Source organism: Pyrgilauda ruficollis, unplaced genomic scaffold (assembly GCF_017590135.1).
Source record: "Pyrgilauda ruficollis isolate IOZ18807 unplaced genomic scaffold, ASM1759013v1 scaffold194, whole genome shotgun sequence".
Taxonomy (NCBI): domain Eukaryota; kingdom Metazoa; phylum Chordata; class Aves; order Passeriformes; family Passeridae; genus Pyrgilauda; species Pyrgilauda ruficollis.
The window spans coordinates 271,787-293,652 of record NW_024518540.1 but is presented as its reverse complement, the minus strand read 5'-3'; the positions used below and the strand labels follow the sequence as shown (position 1 = coordinate 293,652).

Below are 21,866 nucleotides of genomic sequence, written 5' to 3'. Positions count from 1 at the left end.
CACTTAACGGTTCAAACAGAAGATAAGAGCTAAGGCTGGATCCTCCGAGGGCCCGTTTTATCTCTTTTATATATGTCACAACTGAAGAAATGAAGAATATAAAAGTTATTTATTAGCGTTTCGTTCCTGCAGTACTTTTATCATGTCGAGTGTGCATTGACCCCACGGTACCACAGAACTGGAGAAGGGATTAACAGATTAAGGGAATCCTCTATCTCAGTAGGACCAGATTTGGGGGTGATCTTCACCCTCTGACCCCTTCACAGCTCTTCCCTGTTCGCTGGGGAAGCTGCTGTGCTACTCCTGCCCAGCTCTGAGCCTTCCCTCAGGGTGAAGAGCACATTTTGACCCTCTGGGCAGGAGGCTGGAGGTGATCTGGTGCAGGTACTTGCACTGGCCCAGGGGCCAGCTCTGCTTGTTGGGGGAGCCCGTCCCAGGCTGCTCTTTCCCCACTCTGCAACACCAGCAGGAGTGCTCAGAGGTCCTGCCGAGTGGACATGGTGCAAGAGCCAGCTGGAGCAGCCTGGTGCTAACAGCAAGGTGAGAGAACTGGAAGGGCTGGAGAAAAGAAATTTAGACAGGAAACTGTAAGATCTCTGTGAAGGTAGGAAAGAAAACAGGAGAAAGGAGGAGGGAAGCAACAAACTTCAGTAAGTACAAAATATATCTTAAGTTTCCTTGGTTGTGTGATATGGATCTTGGCAATGCTGTGTGTGCTGTCCTTGGGTGAAAAAATATCCTCCTGTCCTAGCTGTGAATGAGGTGGCTCCTAAGTGGCAATTCCTGCTGCTGGGAATTACTGAGCTGAACAAGAGTGGCTGGGGAGAGCAGAGCCTGGTGCAGGGCTCAGAGAGCAGCGTGGCTGAGTGCAGCAGGAAAAGCTGAGTTTTACTCAAACTCGTTTAGATCGGTGCAGGAACTCAAAGCCTGGAGCGGTTTGAAACATGGCATGTCGGGCTGAGCTAAACAGCAGTGAAAGGTGCAGTCTACACAGACCTTCAGGGTGTTTATGTGGTGCAGGCAGAGGGATTGCTCAGGGGCTTCAGGCACAGGAAAGGTCAATCATTAATTATTGAACAGATGGGACAGTTTCGCCTGCATCTTCCTATAATTTGACTGTGGCCAGGTGGGGACTGTCTTGAATCTGTCTGTGATCTGCAGTGAGTGTCTGTCACTGAATAATTCTTGACCCTTGAAACATTTGCTTGCTGTAAATGTATGAGAAATCCAAGCCTGTGCCCTCTGACAGAGCTCCAGGTAGGTCCCTGCTCTCCGTCTGCTCTCACAGGCTGGGAGGGAAGCAGAGGATTTCAGGTCTCAGACAGGATGTGTGTGATATACCCTCACAGAGAGAAGTTTAAATATTATAGTTCAGTCCACCAGCTGCAGTGGGGATGTTTAAGCTCAGAGATCACCTTTCTTAATTATTCCTGTTAGCGGTGTCCCTGTTCTGGCTCATTTAAGGGAACCAAGTGAGAAATGGGTAGGAGTAGGGTACTGGGGTGGATGTGGATCTGCTTGAACATCTCAGTGGGCATCAGGGAGTGCTTAGAAGAACCTTGATGTGCCAAGAACAATCCCAGTACTGTGGTGTCCCTGTTCAAAATCACACGTGTTTGTTATTCTGACTATCAGGACAAACTCCAGCTGGAAGATGGAAGAGCTTTCCAGGAAAGAAGGATCATCACAGGATGGGCAAAGGGCTGGCAAGCACAGCTCTGGGTGCAGGCCTCTCTGGGCTGATCTGGGCAGACCAAGTGTGCTCTCAATGGCACTTTAGAGAACTGTGTTTTGACAGCTTTAATTCCTCTGATCTCATCTTACACAAAATGTCCTGGATTTTGGCATCAGCATCACCCTTTTCAAAATGACTGGTACCTCTGAAGTAAACCAAATGTGAGTCGAGGGCAATTATAGCTTAAATTTAACGTTCAAGATTGAAGTGTGGCTTGTTGTTAATGACAAGCAAGTGAGAAATAATCTTTGTGGTTCAGGTCACTCAACACTTCTCATCTCAAGGGCCTCTTTCCATTTGTCAATAACTTTGATGAATGCCCAGGACCAGGAGTCCTCATGCCATGGATCTGTCTCGTCCTGGCTTTGTTTATAACATCACACTGAAATCAGTGAAGTTGCATCAGAGAGGGAGATTAGAGAAAACCAGTTGGTTTTTCCCATTTCTTCCAAAATTCTTACGACTTTCATGTTGAGAAGCTCCAGCCCATGCAGGCTGTGGAGCAGCACATGACATTTGGCAGAGGTGGTGGTGTGCATGTCAAGATGTGCCTCCTGCTATCCTAGAGAAAAGATGCCCAAATTTGGGAAGATTAAAAGTGTTTGAAAAGCCCTGGTTCACACAGACTCAATGGGAACTAGCTGGAGTTTAGCACCTAAAATTTTGCAAGCATTTGTCTGCACAGGCCATGCTGCAGCTCTGCTCTGTGGCTTGTTCTCTGTGAGCCCTGCTGGGGACAGGCTCAGGGCAGGAGCAGAATGTGGATGTGGGAGTCCTGGAAAACAACCCAGGTTCTGGAGGGCAGAGGAGGAGCACAGCAGAAGGATCCTGGGGTGGAAATGGACTCAGGAGCCCAGGGGGGGACAGCAGTAAAACAATATGGGGATCCAGGTGGGGAATGGGTAGGGTTGGCCTGAGAACAAGGGATGCTGGTGGAGAGGTAGGAAGGGAAAAAGATGCCATGAGGCCACCTGGGACCTCAGAGCTGGAGGATGAGTGAAAAACTGCCCAGAAAAGGGCAATAGGTGAATAACTAACATAACCTTGGGGGTCACTGGGGATGGGCAGCCCAGGGGATGATGTTCAGTGTCTCTGGTCATGCCTGATGCTCTGGCTCTGTGCTGAAGGCACGCAAGGCACCACTGCTCAGCTCTGTCACGGAACAAATATCCTGCTGGGCCTCCTGGATGTAGCCAGCGCTTTGGCTACTGCTTGGCTAACTGCAGGCTTGTTCCCAAAATTACAGGAGAGGAATCAGCAGGCTTAGGAAAAGCTGGATCTCTCTATCGCTGACATAATACCCCGTGAGATGTAAGTGGCTCCAAAAGCTGAAAATTCACATTAAAACTGACAGCAGGGTCACAGCAGTGACAGGGACCCTGGGATCTCGTGTTTCAGCAGCAGGGCAGAACATCAGAGGAAGAGAAAGGCCAAAAGGCCACACATCTGGAGCTCACTTTTTGTGGGCCATCACCCACAATGTCCCTTGCACCTCAGTGTCCCAGTGCACACAGAAGGAGGTTGCACTTCAAATTTGGAGCCTCCCTCCCTCCCTGCCCACCGAGACCCCCGCACCCCCCAGAACAGCCCAGGAGTTCCAAGCTGGCTTTGCCCCCCTGCCATGGCAGCTCCTCTGTGCCAAGGCTGAGGGGACAGTTCTGTCCTGGGGTGCTGTGAAGGAAGGGCTGCCATCCATGGGCAGGGGGAAGCACTCCTGTCTGAGCAGCTCCCTCCAGAGAGGCTGAACCTCACGGCTTTTTCTGTCTTTGAGAAACAAAACCTCCACTCGTCCATTTGGTCATTGCTGAAAAGCCAGCAGTCCTGCAGCAGCTGCAGGACCAGTCTCACTGTCACCATGGGATGAGGAGCAGGGCTCTGAGCAGTGGTTTATGGAGTCAGTGCCACCATGGGATGAGGAGCAGGGCTTTGTTCAGTGGTTTAGGGAGTCAGTGCCACCATGGGATGAGGAGCAGGGCTTTGTTCAGTGACTTTATGGAGTCAGTGCCACCATGGGATGAGGAGCAGGGCTCTGAGCAGTGGTTTATGGAGTCACTGTCACCATGGGATGAGGAGCAGGGCTCTGAGCAGTGGTTTAGGGAGTCAGTGTCACCATGGGATGAGGAGCAGGGCTCTGAGCAGTGACTTTATGGAGTCAGTGCCACCATGGGATGAGGAGCAGGGCTTTGTTCAGTGGTTTAGGGAGTCAGTGCCACCATGGGATGAGGAGCACGCTTCTCTTGTGCCATCAGCTGCCCACAAGGGACGTGACACTGGCAGAGGAGAGAAGGACCTGCTCTGTCCCCACAGTCATGCCTGGGACAGTCCCAGTGATGCTGGCAGGAAAGGGCAGCACAGGATGCACTTGCTCACACCAGCAAGCAGCAGCACACTCCCAGCTCCTACCAGAGCAGCTTCAGCACAGAGCTTTTCACGTGCTTGGTGATTTTCAGCTTGCAGCTCACCCAGATGTGGGGGGCATTTAGGTGACCTGCAAGAGGCCCTTTGTTCCCCAGGCTCACAGTCAAACAGCAGTTTCCTCTTCCAGCTTCTAGAGGTGAACAGGTGAGAGGTGTCAGCTGTTCCCTACTTCTGTTTAGAAGTAGCTGAGCTGATTTTGCTGAGATATTAGCAATTCTAGGAAAACTTAACCCTGACATTTGATTCTTGGCTGAGCTGATAGCTCGCTAAAAAAACCCCAACCCTAATAAAAAAAAATCTTATTTGCTTCTAAACACCGAAACTGCACTATTAGCAGATGTTTGTTTTCCGCTTCTGTTTTTTATTTTCACAAAAAAATTTGCAGAAAATCTTGTTAGGATATTTTCTTAGCATTTCAGCCAGTGCTATCATTGCTCCAGTGCTCCCTTCCCAGGGAGGGCTCTCACGGGAGGCACAGGGCAGCACTAATGAGGGGCTCGCTGTGCTCCACTGCCCACAGCAGTCATGCTGAATCTTCCCTTATATGTCAGTCCTCCCAGTGTCTCAACCTTTCCCACCACTTCCATGATCTTCAGTCTTTGCCTCAAGGCCACCACACCCAGCTTGGACAGTCCTGTGTGATGCCTGTAGTGATGGAAGTGCTGCGGTTCTGCACCAAAATGTTACACAATGTCTCTGGTTCCCACCCTGCTGACCCTCATCTGATCTGTGTGCTGGGTGTATTCCATCTCCAGCTTCAGGGCCCATCCTCACTGGGTGTCTTTAGGTCCAAGCAGGGAGCAGATGTGGAAACCCAGGGCACTGGGAATATTTCTCTCTCTGCTCTGGGGTGCCCAGGGGAGCACTGACTTTGACCCTCATTCATGGAGAAAATTTCCTAGACTTCCAAAAGTGTGAAAGAGGTTATAGAGAGTAGTGAGAAAATTTGGTGAGAAATTTATGTTTTGGGATTTTTTAGTATGTTGTGGATGGAAGCAAGATGGAGGGCACAGGGTGTTGTCCTGGGTTTCTTCTTCATGCTGCTTCTTCCTTCTTCTTCATGGGTTTGGGTGGCATTTTGTAATTGGGCAGAAAAGTCCACATTGGGGCTCTTTGGGAGGAGTTATTGGGTTAAAAGGGGAAATAATCTGGGTGCTGTCTGTCCTCAGGCAGGGAGAAAGGATCCAGATATGAGGGATAATCCAGGTCATGGCAATAACAGTGTGACATACTGGAACGGGTAACCAAATGTGCTATTTGCACATATATATATATATGTTTATATAATATATAAATATGTATTTATAAATATATATATATTTATCTATTTTTCCACATATATATATATTTGCACATATATATATTGCACCACGATGAGGTGGAGAAGAAGGTGGAGAAGTTCTTGACATGGATTTGTCAAGAACAATGTTGAAGTGTCTCCTTTCCTTTGTGCTAACCTGGGCATTAGAGGCAAGGGAAAGCAGTAGCTCTCAAACAACTGGATGTGCAGAAATGCTGACACCCTTGAGGGCATGCTGGCAGGAGGCAGTCTGCGTGGAATGGCTGAGGGCTGGTACAAAGGGAGGGAGCAGGAATGGAGTGCTCAGTCCATGCAGTGTCAGTCTGGGCAGTGGTGGGCAGGAGGAGACAGCCAGGCTCTGTCTGGGTACCCAGAGACTTCCATCAGCTAGCAGGGGTGTCCACTGCTGCAGGGGCTGACCACGGGCTGGGAGAAGAGCACATTGCCAGCAGCACAGGGTTAGTGTCCACACTGCTTCAGAGCAATGGGACAAGTTTGAGAGAAGCAGGATGCAGCCCTGTGCTGGTGGTGGCTCCCTGGGACAGTGGGACATGCCTGTCCTTGCCTCAGGGACCCACAGGATGGGAATTCCAAGCCCTGCCGGGACGGGGTTGTTTTCCCCAGCCAGCTGCTGCCTCCTGCAGACCGGCCAAGGGGAGGAGAGCTCTGGGACTGTCCCTGCAGAGCTCCCAGATCACTGCCCACGGCAGCCAAGCCTCCAGGGCACACACTGCTCTGCCAGCAGTCATAAATTTTCCTTCAGAATAATTTTCCAGTGGAAAATTATTTCCATTTCCATATTTTACCAGCTCAGTAGGTTTTTTGTTGGGCAATCCAAAATGCCATCTGTCTGGCACCTTCACCTCTGCCTGCAGGAGGAAAGCCCAGCTGACCAGAGCCTTTCTGAGAAAAACCAGGAGGCACCGAGCTCCTCAGCCACTCAAGTTCCACTCAGGAACACTCGTGGGAGGACAAGGAACTGAAGATCTGAGGGTTTTGGAGCCAGCAGCCTTCTGAAGGAAACTGAAGTGGCAGGGTCTTTGAGTGAGGGCAGGGATCAGGCTCCCTGTGACCTTCTCATTTTTCCTCCTCCCACCTGTGCTAGGAGCAGAGGATTCCCAAGGGAGCTGACAGGAGCCAGTCTCAACTGACCTCCTGTGTGGTGTCTCATCATCAGAGGTGTTCAGGACTCCTCTGGACAAAGCTGTGAGCTCATTTCACGTTGTCATTAGTCCTCCTTTGGGCAGGAGTTTGGTCCTCTCCAGATGTCCCTTCCACCAGCTCACCTGTGACTGCACGAGAGGCAGGGAAACCTTCACTGGGATAGTGACAGTCCCTTCCCAGGGATCCTCCCAGGCAGGAATTCTCCCCTGAGCTGAGCTGGCCCTCTTGCCCTCTCTCACAGCACTGTTTGCAGCTCCTGGAGCCTATGTGGACACAGGGGTGTCAGCACTGACAGCCAGAGGCCAAGATAACCAGCAGTGAAGGGGTTTTCCTCTCTGCCTTGGCCCATGCTGTGGTGGGAAGGCCAGATTTTCACAGCCTCTCATTCCAGTGGGGTGACTTGGGACAGTCCATTCCTTCCTGAATCTCACAGTCATACACCCAGACAATGTCCTGAGCTGGGAGAGGCACACAGGGATCATCCACTCCAGCTCCTGGCCCTGCACAGGACACCCCAACAGGACACCCTGTCCCTGCTGAGAGCAGACACTCCTTCAGCTCTGGCAGGTTCTGTGCTGTGACCACTGCCCTGGGCAGCTGTTCAGTGCCCCACTACCCCGTGGGGAGGAACCTTTGTCCCCTAAGCTGAACCCACCTTCTGAAAACGAGTAGGAGGAAGATGCCAAGCCCATTTGTAGGTATTTGGTTATGGGTTGGCTGGGAGAAAAAGGTGTATTGGAGCAAAAAGTGCAGTTCTTGCCTTTGTCAGGGATGATCTTATCTGGGAAAGAGAATGGTGGAGCTGTTGAAGCAGGTCCTTACCTGGAAAGCCAATGTAATTCCTATAATTTACTTTAATAACAGCTGAACTCAGAAGGAAATGGATGTAGGAATGGCAATGGGATCAGCAGGTTTGGCTGAACTCAGAAGGAATCTGATGTAGGAATGGCAATGGGATGAGCAGGTTTAGCTGAACTCAGAACTGGATGTAGGAATGGCAGTGGGATCAGCAGGTTTGGCGATGCCTGTGTCCATGTGTAGAGTGGAAGGAGCAGCAACTCCTCCTTGGTGGAGAGCAGAGCTTGCTTGGTTCAGGGCCTTGCGTGGGGAGAGAAGCTGGAGGAAACAGGAGCTGGGAGTAGGTACCTCTTCATCCCATCCTGTGAAGGGATTCCCATGTCTCTTTACTCCTTGCCTGGCAGCAAGGACCTGACAAAATCCCTGGCAGAGTCCCAGGTCCCCGGTGCCAGCTGAGGAGGCGGCACCAGGCTATGGGCACACGGCTGCTCCAGCACAGGCTTTAGGGCACCAAACGGTTCCTGAAGCAGGAACACACAACCAGGATGACACCACAGGAGCTGATTCACATGTCAGAGCAGCCAGCTGGATAGAGAAGGAGCCATGCCCGTTTGTCAGCTCACAGAGTGGCACAGCCCTGCTTGGTGTTTCAGCAGGGTTTGGGGGTGTCTGAGCCTTTCTGTGCACACTCAGGTATCCCAATGTGCCCTGTGTGCCCAGGGCTGGGAGCAGGCAGGCAGAGCCTCCACTGCTGATGCACAGGATGCTGTAAACCTTGGGGAGCTGCTGCTGTGAAGCCCTTCACAGCACCCAGCCTGCTGTCTATTGAGAAAAGCCAATACCCTTCTGTCTGTCAGATGGCACTTAACCACCACTGTTATTCTAGATGAGTGAACACTTGTGTTATATTTTCCAATAGCAAAAACTGGGGTCAGCAGGGTGTCTGCTGTTTTAGCCAAATCCAGATGGGGTTTTCCTATAAACAAGTGCACACAGAATATTTATACAGGCGATGGCACCTGACGCCTTAACACTTAGGCCATCCTATTGAGTAGCCACTCATACTATAAGTCACTTCAGTGCATTAAGTAAATATTTTAATATAGCCATGTCACTGTTTATTATATAATGGCGGGGGCCCAAATCTTGCCTAATGCTTGGTTAAAAAGTCAGTTTACACCATCCTTTACAGTGAATCAAAGAATGCATAAACGGGGCTCTTTTGTTACTCAGAGCTCTGTTTACTTTACTTTTCTGTAAACCTTTCGAAACACTTGCTTATAAGAGCTGATAGAACCCAGATTTTCCCCAGGGGCTGAGGTGTTCATGATGTCGGGAAGGTACAGCACAGAGTAATCAATGGAGTTTCCACTGAGCAGCCCCAGGCTCATCCCTCAATATCTGTCCCTAGTTCTGGTGGCAAAGCCCCTTGGGGTGGCACAGAGGCTGCTCAGCAGCTCCTGCTCCAGCACAGGTAGCTCTGGCACACCTGGGGCCAGGTGCAGGTGGCACATCCTTGGAGCCAGAGGTTCAGCCTGCATCAGGAAAGGGTGTCTGCCTTCTTCTCCAGCTGAGGAACTGTGTGAGGTGGTGACCAGAGGGAGGGATTCATCTCTTTTCTTTATTGCCTTCTTCCTTCTTGCCTTTTCAGTGTCCCACTGCCTGCCCCAGTGTACACCATTCTCTGCTTCACTCTGCAGCACGTTGCTGAGTTCCTTGGGGTCAGGAGCCATGTGTGGGTCTCAGATCACAGAAATCTGTGACAGCATGAGCTAGAGGCTGGGGACTTTAAAGCTCCATCCCAGGTTCTGGCTCAGAAGGATTTGGGATGTCGCAGAGGATCATGTGGTCCTCCCAGCCCTGCTCACTCTTCACTCCTCTGCATTCAACCCTAGTTCCACTTCTGGCAGGGAGAAACTTGCCCTGAGCAGGACATGCATGATTCTTGGGAGGCACTAAATAATGCAAGAGAGACCACCAGGACAGTGCCCACCAGTCCCAGCTTGCCCTCAGCACTTCTTGTACCTCTCCCAGGACCCTGGGCCTCAGGACAGCAGCCAAAACCTCTGCAGCCAGGAGCTGGGGTGAGGTCAGGACACAGGAAAAGCCTATCTGTACCAGCTTTGCCCTGCAGTGACATGCAGATTGTTCCAGGGAAAGAAAAGCTGCACAGGAAGGTGACAAGGACATTTGGGAAGGTTGTGCCTCCCTGTCCCTAACTCACCAGCTGTCCATGTGCTTGGGAGGGGCTGTGGGAGCTCTGAGCTAGTGCAGAACTGGCACAGGGAGGGTTTGGGATGACAGATTTTCCTGCAGAGGTTTTCAGCTGGTAAAGGGGGTTCAGCTGCACAGGGAGTGGGACAAGCCATGTGGAGCTGATGGCAGCAAAAGAGGACATGGAGCTGTTTGCAGGGCTTCCCCTGGCAGACAGACAGACAGACAGACAGTGGGGTTTGCAAAATGACCGTGGGACAGTGCTGGGCTCAGCTCAGCCCTGAAAAGCAGGTGGCTGCTGCCAGGGATAAGATGGGGGCCTGGGGGAGAAACTGGGTGGTTTGGCAGCAAATGACAACTGAGCACACCTTGTGTCCCCCTCTGAGCTTGCCCCTGCTGTGGAGCACCACTGTTCTCCACAAAGCTCCACCACAGGCAGGGCAGGGAAGGCCTGCAGAGCATCAGGGAGGATGCAGGATGTGCTGCACCGGGTCGGAACAAAGGGGTAAATGGACTGTGAAGGAGGGCACAGGAGAGGGCCAGGCTGCAGGGTGCTTTAGGCAGGAAGGAAATCCCTCCTCAGGCCAGTTGTTTGTGTGGCTGGGCTCTGAGCACCCACGGGGTATCCTGGTGCTTCTCACTGGCTGCTCCAGGCAGCATCTGCTTTGGGTTACTCTGCCAAAACAACAAGCCTGTGTGTAACTCTAAAACATTGGTTCTGGGTCTGATATGAATCAGAAAATCACCCCTGCGAGTTGCTGAGGTGAGCACTGTCCACACCCTCCCCTGTGCCACACTGCCAGTGCTTACAGCACCTAGCACCCAGCTCCCTGTAAGGTGAGGTGGGAGCTTTGGGGGAAGACAAACCTGGAGCTTGAGGCTGCAGGGAAGTCACTGAGCCCTTTAAATGGGCAAAGGGATGGCGGGGAGGGAGCAGCACAGGGCACTGAGCTGCCCTCTCAGCTCAGTGTGGGCTCTGCTCCCCTCCCCAGGGCTCAGCCTGCCCCGTGCTGCCCACAGCAGGGACTCGGCTTCCTGGGGAACGCTCAGCTCTGTGCTCCCGTGCACTCACACCCATGTGCAGAGCACAGAAACCCACAGCTCCCTCACTGGCCAGCTCAGATTTTATAGTTCAGCTAGCCTGAGGTGGTGAAGGACTAAATTACGATCTCTGAAAACAAAATGCTGCAAGTGGTGCTGCAGTACAGGAATGCACACCTTGCTGGGAGCCATCCAAGGACGCTGCTCAAGGCAGAGCAGCCTGGGCACAAACAGCACCTGTGTGTCCCCTCCTCCTGTGGCTTCCCCACCCTGATCCAAAGCTGTGGGCAGCAAGGTGAGCATCACACCTGGAGCACCAACTCCAGGCAGCTTTCTGAGGTCTGTGTGCACTGGGACAGAGATCACCCTGTCCTGGGCAGGGCAGCAGTGCCAGCCCTGCCACCCTGCAGCCAGCCCCTGGCCCTGAGCCCACCCTCAGCCTCCTTGTCAGCAGCAGCTTCAACACCCTCAGGGACCCTGTGCCAGAGAAGCAGTGCCACCAGCAGCACTGAGAGGCCAGCCTCACCCTGCTGCCTCCCTCCCCTGCCACGTGTGGACCACAGCAGGAGCAGTGGAGTGTGACTCCTGAATCCCCTGGCTCTCTGGCCCCTGTAATATATTGTTCTCCATTTCCCCCAGGGCAGCCTTGTTCCACTGGATAATTGGAAAGTATTTATCTGTGTCGTATTAAGTCCCATTTGGGATAATTGTGAAATTGGCAGCCCTGGCCTTCCTTTGTTTAGACCAGGGTATAATTTGGTTAATGATATTGGGTTTTTTAACTTTGCCACAAGAAGGCGGAAATTTAGATTCTATTATTTAGCAAGTAGCTCTGAGGAATGTCCTCTGGCAGCAGGGACCTGCAGTGGGGCCACAGAGCTCCTCGAAGCCTCGGAGCATTTGGTGGGCACGTTGAGTCTCAGCCAGGCCACAAATCTCCATCCTTCCCTGGTCCGTGTTCCTCCTCCCTGGCAAAGTGCCACACCCCACATTGGCAAAACCAGCAGTGGAGACACTTCACCACATCCTGTGTGTCCTTTCCAGCCAGGCCCAGCTCCTCCAGAAAGGACATTCCAGGAATCTGGGTACTGGCTATCTAGCCTTGCACATCTGTGGGGCAGTGATTATTTTCTCTCTGTGTCACCAATGCTACTCAGGAAGGAAGAGATCTGTAACTTTACTCTGTCCCCTGCTCGATTCCCACACAGCCAGGGAATGATTTCTAGGGTGTTGTGGCTCATGGTCAGTGAAATTTGAGATTTGTCACATTCATATTTTCTGGAAACATCCCTTCACCCAGGATTCTTCTCCTGGGAAGCTGAGAAGCCTCAGAGAAAAAGGAAAACAATAATTATCTCATTTGCTTCTCCTGTGTTTTGCTGCTTTGGAATGTGGTTGGAGATTGTTACCCACAGGTGATTGTTTCACTGGATTCTGGTTTGAGTTGTTTTGGCTCTTTGGTCAACCAGTGCCAAACTGTGTCAGGACTCTGGAAAGAGTCATGAGTTCTCATCTTTTTAGCCTTCTGTAAGTATCCTTTATGTATTCTTGAGTATAGTACAGTTAGTATTCTTTAATATAATATAGTATCATAAAATAATAAATTAACCTTCTGAGAACATGGAGTCAGATCCATCATTCCTTCCTGCCATGAGGATCCCCGCAAATACAACAGAGATTTGCAAGTGCACCTGGAGTCCCAGTTAAAGGGACTTTGCCAAGCCTTGCCTCCTGCAGAAACCCCACCTGTACTTACCTAAACATGGCCCTTTTTGGTCACAGGCCTGGTGCTTTGAGTCTGGGTGATTCTGCAGATAAATTCAGGCTGCAGGATATATTAAAATTTCTAGCCAGTAGGAGAGCAATGTTCTTGAGCAGCCTTCCAAACCGGAAAGCAGGGGCAAGGAGCCTGGGCTGTTTGTAGATGGAACTCGATAAGTTAATGGAAGGGATTTCGTGACATGACAGAAATGATCCCGGAGTGAAAAATTAAGTCATGGGATAATGGGCCTTGAATGTTTCATTTGTTTGTGTCTCTGGAAGCATGTTTTAAAAAAGAGGTTCTTTAGTTCTTGATACTCTTTATTGCTCTATGGTTTATCATCCCAAGCTCTGGGTTGCCTGAAGGAACCACACGTTTTCTCTCCTGCTGGTGCAGCCTTGGATTTTGGGATGGAGGGAGGAGCTTGCTTTCCTAGCATTTTGGCTGGAGATGGGATCTGGATCTGCTGCTGTCGTGTCAGAGCACTCCTGTGTGAGCACCTTGCCCACAGTCAGATCTTCCTTGGGCTTGCAGCCTTTTGCTGTTGTTTGTCAGGACTGTCAGGGCCACGTGCATTCTCCCTTCTTTTATGGGATGAAGTGGGTGTTCAGTTGGGTGCACCCAGGAGTTTCACTTTTAACAGTCCTGTGGGGGCAGGGAGAACAGGTGGATGTTTAATTACAGCCTGAGACTATTGGGGTTGTTAGGCCTGAAGAAGAGAAGCTTTGGGGTGACCTAATTGTGGCCTTTCAGTGCCTGAGGAGCTGCAAGGGAGGTGGAAGGAGACTATTTACAAAGGCCTGGAGTGCCAGGACAAGGAGAAATGACCTTAAACTGACAAAGAGCAGGTTTGGATTGGCTGTTGGGAAGAAATTCTTCCCAGTGAGGGTGGTGAGGGTAGTTGCAACAATGCATTTTTCAGAAGATGGACTGCTCTGGAGAACTGTGTAGGGGTCAGTGCTGATCCATGGCAGCACAGACACTGGAGAGGGAATCCTCTCTCAGCACAGGTCCAGTCCAGGTGTGCCCTGCAGTCAAAGCCCTGCTCCCAGCACCGCTGACCTCTGTGAGCTTAGTGGAGAATGAAAGTGCTGTGAGCAGATCTGAGCTGTGCATTCTCACTTCTCACTGCCTTTGGAGCTGCCATGCAGCTGTGGGCACTTTCTGTTACATTTTCTCCACATTAAAGTGTATTTTGACATCAGTGGACACAAGCAGACAGGCTGGGCACTGGTTTCCCTCAGGGGTTTCCTATCAGAAGTTCTTACCTGGTGTGCTGTGGCAGTGGCTGGCACAGGATGCCACCAAACCTCTGCCTTGCTCTCTCCCTCTTATCCCTGGGCTTTTTTTGCCCTGTCCATCTGCTGCCAGCAGTGGAGGGCAAGAGGCAGAGGTCTGGCCAAGAGCAGTTACACTCTGAGCAAGGTGGGACAGGCTCTGCAGAGACCAGCAGCTCCTCTTCCTCTCCTGGCTAATTGCAATGCTAATGGCAACAGTGATGCTGACAGTACAGGGTTATTTCCAGAGAGCAGGGATTCCCACTCCACTGGAAAAGCTGAAAACAACAAGTTTTTGGTTGGGGCTGGATTGAAATCTGAAAACAATCCTGGTTTGTCCTTTGTAACCAGCCCAGGCTGCACTGCCACCAGCAGAAACAGCTCATTGTTAAGGGTTTATAAATTAAACTGAATCAAACCAAATCATAGTTTAGGAAATAAGTGCAATTTTTCTCAGAAGCTCCATTCTGCCAAGGCTGCTGGAGCAGGGCTGTCCCCAGGTGTGCAGGACCCTGGATCTGCTGTGATCCAAGCCCCACCAACCCCAGCACTCATGAGTCAGACCTGGGAAATTCACAAGATTAGCCTGAGAGCACTTCAGCAAACAGAACAAGCAGCAAGAACAAATCTGAGGCTGATAACTGCTTTTTGAGCCTTTTCAGCATACTTAGAACGTTACTGCTTATTTTAGGATTTTTAAGTTTATTTTAAGATTACTTTAAAAACTACAAGTATGGTCCAGATTCATAAAATGTTTTATCTAACTCAGAACTATCTTCATGTGTTGTCCAGTAAAGTTCTAACAGTATTTTTAGCACAGAAATAACCCTGGGCACCAGAGCAAGGCTGAGGACTGGTGGCAAATGCCAGGTAGCCCAAGAACTGCAACCCTTAAATGCTCCTAATCATGGAATCATATAATCACAGAATGGTTTGTGTTGGAAAGGACCTCAAAGCCCATCCATTTCCACCCCCTGCCATGGCAGGGACACCTTCCACTGTCCCAGGTGGCTCCAGGTGTAGTGGTGTTGTGCCTCCAATGTAAAAAAGCCCTTTCAACCTGGCCTTGGACATTTCCAAGGATCCAGGGGCAGCCAGAGCTTGTCTGGGTAACCTGTACCAGGGCCTCAAGTGCCTCACACCACCTCACATGTTTGTCCCTGTATGTAATCTGTATTTACTCTCCTTCAGCTTAAAACCATTTCCCCTTGTCCTGTCTTTCCATCCCTTGTCCCAAATCCCTCTCTGGCTCTCCTGGAGCCCCTTCAGGCACTAAAGGTGTCCCCAGAGCCCTCTCTTCTCCAAGAATTTATCTGTTTATCTTCTCTCTCCATCACATGCACCACACCTGCAGTGCTGTACGTGGCAGGAATTCCCCACGTTATCTTCTGGGTGCTGCTGGAACACAATAAATCACCTTGCAGAGCTCACACCAGCCTGCCCTTGCTCATGGTGCAGCAGGAGGGAGTCTTGTGCTGGGAAGGGCCAGCAGATGTGCAATGGACACGGATGCACGAGCAGGGAATCAGTTCTTGAGTCATTTACCCGAAGATAGTTATTTTAGAACTGCACAATTTGTCAGTCTGGTTTTGTCCTGGATTTTCAGGCCATTTGAGTACTGACAGAGAGGTAGGTCTTGGGAGGATCTGGAGTAATAACTGAGTTCCTGATCACTATTCCTCTACTATTTTCCACCACTTAAAACTTCTTTCTATTAAAAAAAAAAAAAAAAAAAAAAAAAAAAAAAAAAAAAAACAAAAAGAAATCACTAATTTTCAATACAGCTCACTGGGAGGGGACTGAGGCAGAGCTGAGCTTTTCCCCTGAGAACAGCCCCTTGTCCCTCATCGCCCAGGCCAGGCTGGCGGCCAGGAGATGTCCTGGATGGATACAGGACATCACTGGGCTCTTCCTGCTGTCCAAGGCCTCTCAAGCTGAGACTTTGGAGGCTGGGAAGGAGATCCTATCCTAAAAGGCCTGGGGGTGCAGAGAGCTGGCAAACCCTGCTGAGTGTGGGGGTCACACTGTGACCAAAGGCTGGGCTTGCCTCGAGTGAAGATTTTCTGGTTCTCACAGCTCTGCTGGGTCCTGGCCCTGCCTGCCCCATGGAGGGGTTGCACAAGAATAAGTTGTGAAGGGGTGAAAGGGGGATTCGGGCTGGGGGAAGGTTTCCTTGGTTGGTTTTCTGTTCTCTGGGAAAGCCCAGTGGATCCACGCACTCCCATGTCACCATTGAGCCAGAAATGACACAAATTCACTCGAAGGCTGTTGGCAGGAGAAGGAGGGTTTAATATGAAAATCCTCTCTTTTACAGAGAGACTCGACACATTCTAGTTGATTAACTAAAAAATTAACAATTAACTAATTAACAAAAACACCTTTCTCACAAACAGTCCTTGAGAAGAACAGGGAAACACCACCTGCAGGTTGTTTACACCAACAAGTCATCATCGTTTCTCCGCAACTCCCTGAAAACCCTCACAAGTCCACTGGGAGAAAACAAAGCCCATTTCCTCGCTCTCTGAGCAGGCTGTTGCATCCACAGTCGCCCTGCAGCTCCTCTCTGGAGCCGAAGTGTGAGCAGGTCACCCCTCCAGGGCGCGGGAGGAATGTGCGGATCTGTGGGAAATGGCCTGCGGGCTCCACGGCCTCGCGGGATGGGCCTTCCTCCCTCCCTGAGGAGCAGGAGGAGTTCGGGAGGGGAATCATCCAACAGGGACACGGTCTGCAAGGCAAACCATGAGATAATAGCAGTGATGCGTGCCCTGGCAGCCCAGGGAGGCCTCAGAGGAGAAAAGAGCTCTTGCTCTGGGCGTAGGGCAAGTGGTCAGAGCTGCCTTGTGCCTTGGCAGACCTGACCCAGCTCCAGGAGGAGCAGACAGGATTCCTGCAGAGCCCGTGCACAGCAGGACTCGATCAGCGTTTGCAACAAGCCAGTGCAAATGTTCAGGGGGGATTTGCCCCCAGGAATCCAGAGCTACTCTTACGGCCTGAGCGCTGTAAACAGCAGCTGAAACACACCAAGGCCATGTTTAGTGAGATGGTTTTATCAGCCACATTCCTGCAAGCAGGAGCCCAGGAATACAAACACACCACAACAAACACGTGAAGAATTTGATAAGGCTGAACTGCATCTCTGGACATCTCTCTCCTGGTTTTTCTCTTTGTGTATTTCAAGTTTTATGGCGGGTCACAATTGCTTAAGAGGCGCTGCAGATGCGTTAAAGCCAAATGTATTTACTCCCAGTAGAAGTAAAAACCAACTTTGCAAACAGCAAAACGGGCAGATTTGGTGGCTCAGGTATGAGAAAGTTCAAGCTGTGCCCATTCCCACCTCGGTGCACACAGGAGTGGCACAGGGGAACGGTGGGAAGGTGAAGGTGAGGCTGAGATGCTGGGCAGGGAAGAACAGTGCAGACCGTCAAAGCTGCATCACCACAACCCCAGCAGGACCCAGCCTCATCAAAGTGTCATTGCTGAAGATGTTTCTAACGTCAGAAGCCAACTGCACCTCAAGGTGTTGTGCCCAATCCTGCACAGGCAGGAGCCAGGGCTCTCAGCCCTGCACAGATTCCTCAGGTCCAGCTGCTGTGGATGTTCCATCTCCTGTTTTCCTTTCCTTTTAGGGTTGCTAAGGTGCATTTGTGGGACAGCAGTGGCACTGAGCAGAGGAAGCAGTGTCTGTCCCTGTGTTAGATCCCAGAGATGTTGGTTTAGCTCCAGGGAGTGGCAGATCCTAGCTCTGGAATTTCTGGTACACACCTTGGCAGGAAGCTCACTCCTGGAAACTTAGAAAAAAAACATGATCCAGGAACTTGCTTGATGTGTGGAGACCTGAGGTGTGAAAGGGATTGCTAAGACCTGAACAGAGAATTTTTCAGTTTAGAAGTTTTCCAGCCAAAAAGTTAGTTTTCTGGAAGATGAGCTGCTGAAGCCAAAATTGTTTCTCAGGGAGATAAAGTTTTTCCCCACTTCTAAAAATAATTTTTCATTTCAATGGTTCAGTTCATTTTTCCTTAAGAAAAAGTTAAAAACATAAAAATATAAAAATATTTTAGAATTACCCAATTATCTGCCCTAGCAGGACAGGCTCCAAAGAGTCTGTGGTGTCTGTGGGCACTGCACTGGCTGCCTGGGGGACAGGGAACAGGGCAAGGGGACAGGGAAACAAGGTAAGGGAACAAAGGAACAGGGTAAGGGGACATGGGGAGCAGGGTAAGGGGACAAGAGAACAGGGTAAGGGGACATGGGGAGCAGGGTAAGGGGACATGGAGGGGCATTTTGAGGGGTGAGGAGCAGCCTGTCCATCTGTGCTGCTCCATTACCTGCTCAGGAGGGAGGGGTGGGAGGTAGACAGCATCCAAGGGTGACATTCCCTTTTGTCCTGTCCCTGTCCCTGCCCCTGTCCCTGCAGAGATCAGAGCTGCATCCCCCAGGGAGGTCTGACCTCAGTGTCCTCACCTCCAGCTGGAAAACCCAATTGTCCTCAGGCACTGCTCATGAGGCTCCTCAAGGCCCTTCAGCACCTTCCTGTCCCTCATCCCGGTGCTCTCCTAAAGCTTTAGGTCCTTCTTGGATCCTGGCACCCAAAACTGCCCCAACACTCGAGGTGAGGCCTCCCTAGCCCAGGGGACAATCCCCTCCCTCCCCCGGCTGGCCCTGGCGGCCCCAGGACAGGGATATCCCTCCTGTCTCAGACCCAGCTGGCCAGGGACCAGCAGACCCAAGTCCCTTTCCATGGCTGCTCTCCGGCCTCTCCCTCCCCAGTCTGTCCCTCCATCCAGCACTGCCCCACCCCAGAGCAGCCTGGCATTTGTTAAAATTCACCAGATTGGCAGAATCAGCCAAGTCCCACCTGGGCCTTGGTGAGCAATGGGGAAGCAAGTGAAAGAATTCACAGAATTCACTGAGTCACAGAATCACAGAATCACAGAATCTCACAGAATCACAGAATTCACAGAATCACAGATTCACAGAATTCACAGAATCACTGGCTTGGAAGACTCCTTAAAGATCATAGAGTCCAATCCAGCCCCAACCCCTGAACTAAACCAGTGCCACATCCAGGCTTTGTTAAACACACCCAGGGATGGTGACTGCACCACTTCCCCGGGCAGCCACTCCAGACTTTTATCACCCTTTCTGTAAATAACTTTTTCCTAATATCCAACCTGTATTTCCCTTGATGCAGCTTGAGGCTGTGTCTCTCAAGTCTGAACCTCATCCATGCTGCACAACTCCCCAAGCAGAAAGCAAGGAGGCTGCTCCTTCCAAAGCAGGCATGTCCTCCAGAGCACCTCCAGTGTCTGAAAGGAAGAACCCATGATGTACCATGATAGTCCAGCCTGATGGATTTAAAATTTACAGGCAGGGAGAGATGGAACATGACCCGTGCTGTGCATAGCCCTGCAGTTGATGTGTTGGCAGCAGTGGTTGATGGGAGATGTGCTCTGAGGCTCAGAAGTGTGTCTAAGCTTTGTAAATACAATCAGTTCAGCCTAAACGAGGGAACAATGTGGAATGTTTTGAGGCCAAATTTCACTCCAGGAAAAAAAAAAAAAAAACCACTGAGCCAGTGGTGCTTGAGTGTGCTGTGAAGCCTGTGTCTGAGGGGTCACAGCGTGACCTCCTGGCTCAGACAGAGGCACCCCGGCACACTCACTGCAAATTAAAATGTTGCATATGCTCTGAGTGTAAAAAGAGATTGTACACAGAGCCTGCAAGAAGCCTTCCTGAAAGGCTTTTGCCTCGGCTGGTGGTCTTGCAGCTTCGACACTGGATGTCTGGCTCACGCTCTCTATTTTTGAAAAACATTAATAATCATAATCCATATAAAACTGTCATATTGGTTCAACATGTACGTCACCAAAGCCCTGACTAATTTATCAAAGATTTAGTGTTGGGTTGAACAAAGTCTCATTTTTGTAAGCAGATGCAGTTTGCTGGATTGTCCTGTCATCACCCTCTGTTCCCACTGGAAAGATGCATCGTATCAGCAACTTCAAGAAGTTTAAAAAAAAAAAGTTCACTTTAAAACAGCAATGTAAACACTTATTGAATCTTCCACGCTAGCCATGAATTAAATGGAGAGTTTAGGGGCTCATGCTGCTTGTGTCAGAGTGGGTCTGCAGCCCTGCAGCCAGCACTGGGTGATCATCACAGTGGGGACAGGGCATGGCACAGCAGTCACACACTGGAAAGGAGACCTCGAGCTGCTCAAGGCAGCTAAAATGCTAAAGCAGATGGAATTGTCTGTTCAAGGATGCAGCCTGGCCTGTCTGGGTCCTGCAGGGCTGTTGGCATGGGCAGTGGCAGCATGCCAGGCTTTGGCAGGAATCCTTGTGCTCAGGAGACGAGGAAAGGGCTGCAGCGAGGACGGTGATGGGGAGCACACAGCCAAAGGGAAGGGCTGGGGGCAAGGGCTGGGTCTGCATTGCATTTCTGAGCCCTGGGTACACACCCAGCCTGTCCCAGTGGGGCACTGGGCACAGCTTGGGGGTCCCTGCAAAGGGAACAAGTGACAAGGACACCCCAGCAGCTCCTTCCCGGGCAGTGCAGCCACCCCCTGGGCACCTCGTGTGAAAGATGCCAGCAGTGAAACTCAGTGTGAGGCAGGACAGACGGACACAGGGCTGAGCTGCAGCTGCTGGGGCAGGAAAAGCTGCAGCAGGTGGGGCTGAGAGTGAGGTGGATGAGAAAGCAGATGGCAAATTCCCTGCTGGTGCAGGGTGGGGAGAGGGGTGTGAGGGTCCTGGCTCACAGTGTGCAGGAGATGGTATCATGTGCAATGCACTGCTCCTACTTCCTTATACAGTAAATTGGTAACTATTTTTTTTGTATTAAATCAGATTTTATCACGGAATCAATCTTACACTTTTCTATTCTCGTTCTCTACAAATGACCTTTTTTAGCTCTCCTCAGCTCTTTCCTGATGGGACTCATTAGGAGCTGGTGCTGATTCTTAGAGGCATTCACTTTCACTCAGCATCTGGAGATTTTTCAGACAATGCTCTGTTGAAATGGTCCCTGCAGCTTTCCTGTGAGGTGCTCAGTGTCACAGCCCCTCCTGGGCCATCTGCCTGCATCTCACAAACACGTTTGGTGTAAGCTGAATCCTTTCCACCCATCTTTCTGGGGAGATGGGAGTGTCACCTGCCCAAAGATCTGTAGAAGCACAACCTGAATTTGCAGAACTTCTACAAGTTTTCGTGATGTATTTTGACCACGAACCCCACATAAACCTTGGAGTAGAACAATGTGGTAAAAAAACCCAACTCCTCCATCCTTCAAAAACTCTCAGCATTTTGTACCTAATGTGGTTGAATTCTTCATAAAGCCTTTAGCTCTGATGGGTGCTAATCATAAGTTTGATGTCAGAGGTTTTGCACATACCTTGCAGGGTGTTTGTGCACTGCCTGGTGTAAAAGCTGACAGATGATTGCTCCTTTCATTTGCTGGCTGTATCACATAATTAGCAGCCTCCTCTGCGTTGTGTAGAATTATTCCTGTCATTTATTCCAGTTTTCTCAGCAAACCAGAGTCACATAAAGGAAGACTGTTCTCATTCGTGGATCTCTAACAGTTCAAGAGCTCTCTCATGGAGGTTCTCCAGGGCTGTGTGCTTTGAAGACAAACTTTCTGCAAATATTCTGTGCCCATGGGTGGAAATTCATCCAAAAAGTAGCCAGGTGTCCAGCAGACAAGGAGAATCAAGCGGGAAATAGGGAATCCTGTGGTGTTCCTATGCAAACTGCCAGTAATTAGTCGTTTGTGGCCTGATCACTTCACAAATGCCAGCCTTCATTCATTCTGTCTCCCAGACCACGTTGGCAATCTGTCCTTACCCGTTCCTCTTCTCTTCCAGAGGCCATTTGGCGCCTGCTCCTCTCCCTGACCCCCCAAAGTGGAGCAGCCAGAACCTGGCGCGGTCGCCCCAGGCACGGTGATGAATGGTGTGATCAAACAGGAGCGCTCGGAGCACAGGACTGCACCGGCTGGCAATGAGGAGGAAAAGGCCCCCAAGGAAAAACCTGCCGCTGACGTGAGGGATGGCACCAAGCTCCAGCCGCCGCCCTTCGCCGAGCGGAAGAACGGTGAGTTCCTCGCCTGGGGGTGGCAAGGACGAGCGTGGAGATGGGATCTGGGCTGGGTCAGCAG

The 21,866-nt window shown here is 50.8% G+C and overlaps 1 protein-coding gene across 5 annotated transcripts in view; it reads left to right on the top strand.

Annotated features, from left to right (window-relative positions):
* The first annotated feature begins 21,721 nt into the window (after positions 1-21,721).
* The window catches only part of MYOCD (myocardin), a 92,826-nt gene continuing 92,681 nt past the window's right edge, over positions 21,722-21,866 (top strand). For 2 of the 5 annotated variants that reach the window (XM_041465896.1, XM_041465895.1), the window contains exon 1: positions 21,724-21,802. Coding sequence is in view for 1 of the 5 variants with exons in the window: in XM_041465901.1 (XP_041321835.1) it covers positions 21,758-21,802 (45 nt within the window). In the remaining 4 variants the exon portion in view is untranslated. Of the gene's footprint in view, positions 21,803-21,866 lie in introns of all 5 variants that reach the window. The other 3 variants (XM_041465901.1, XM_041465900.1, XM_041465899.1) reach the window with 3 other exon arrangements.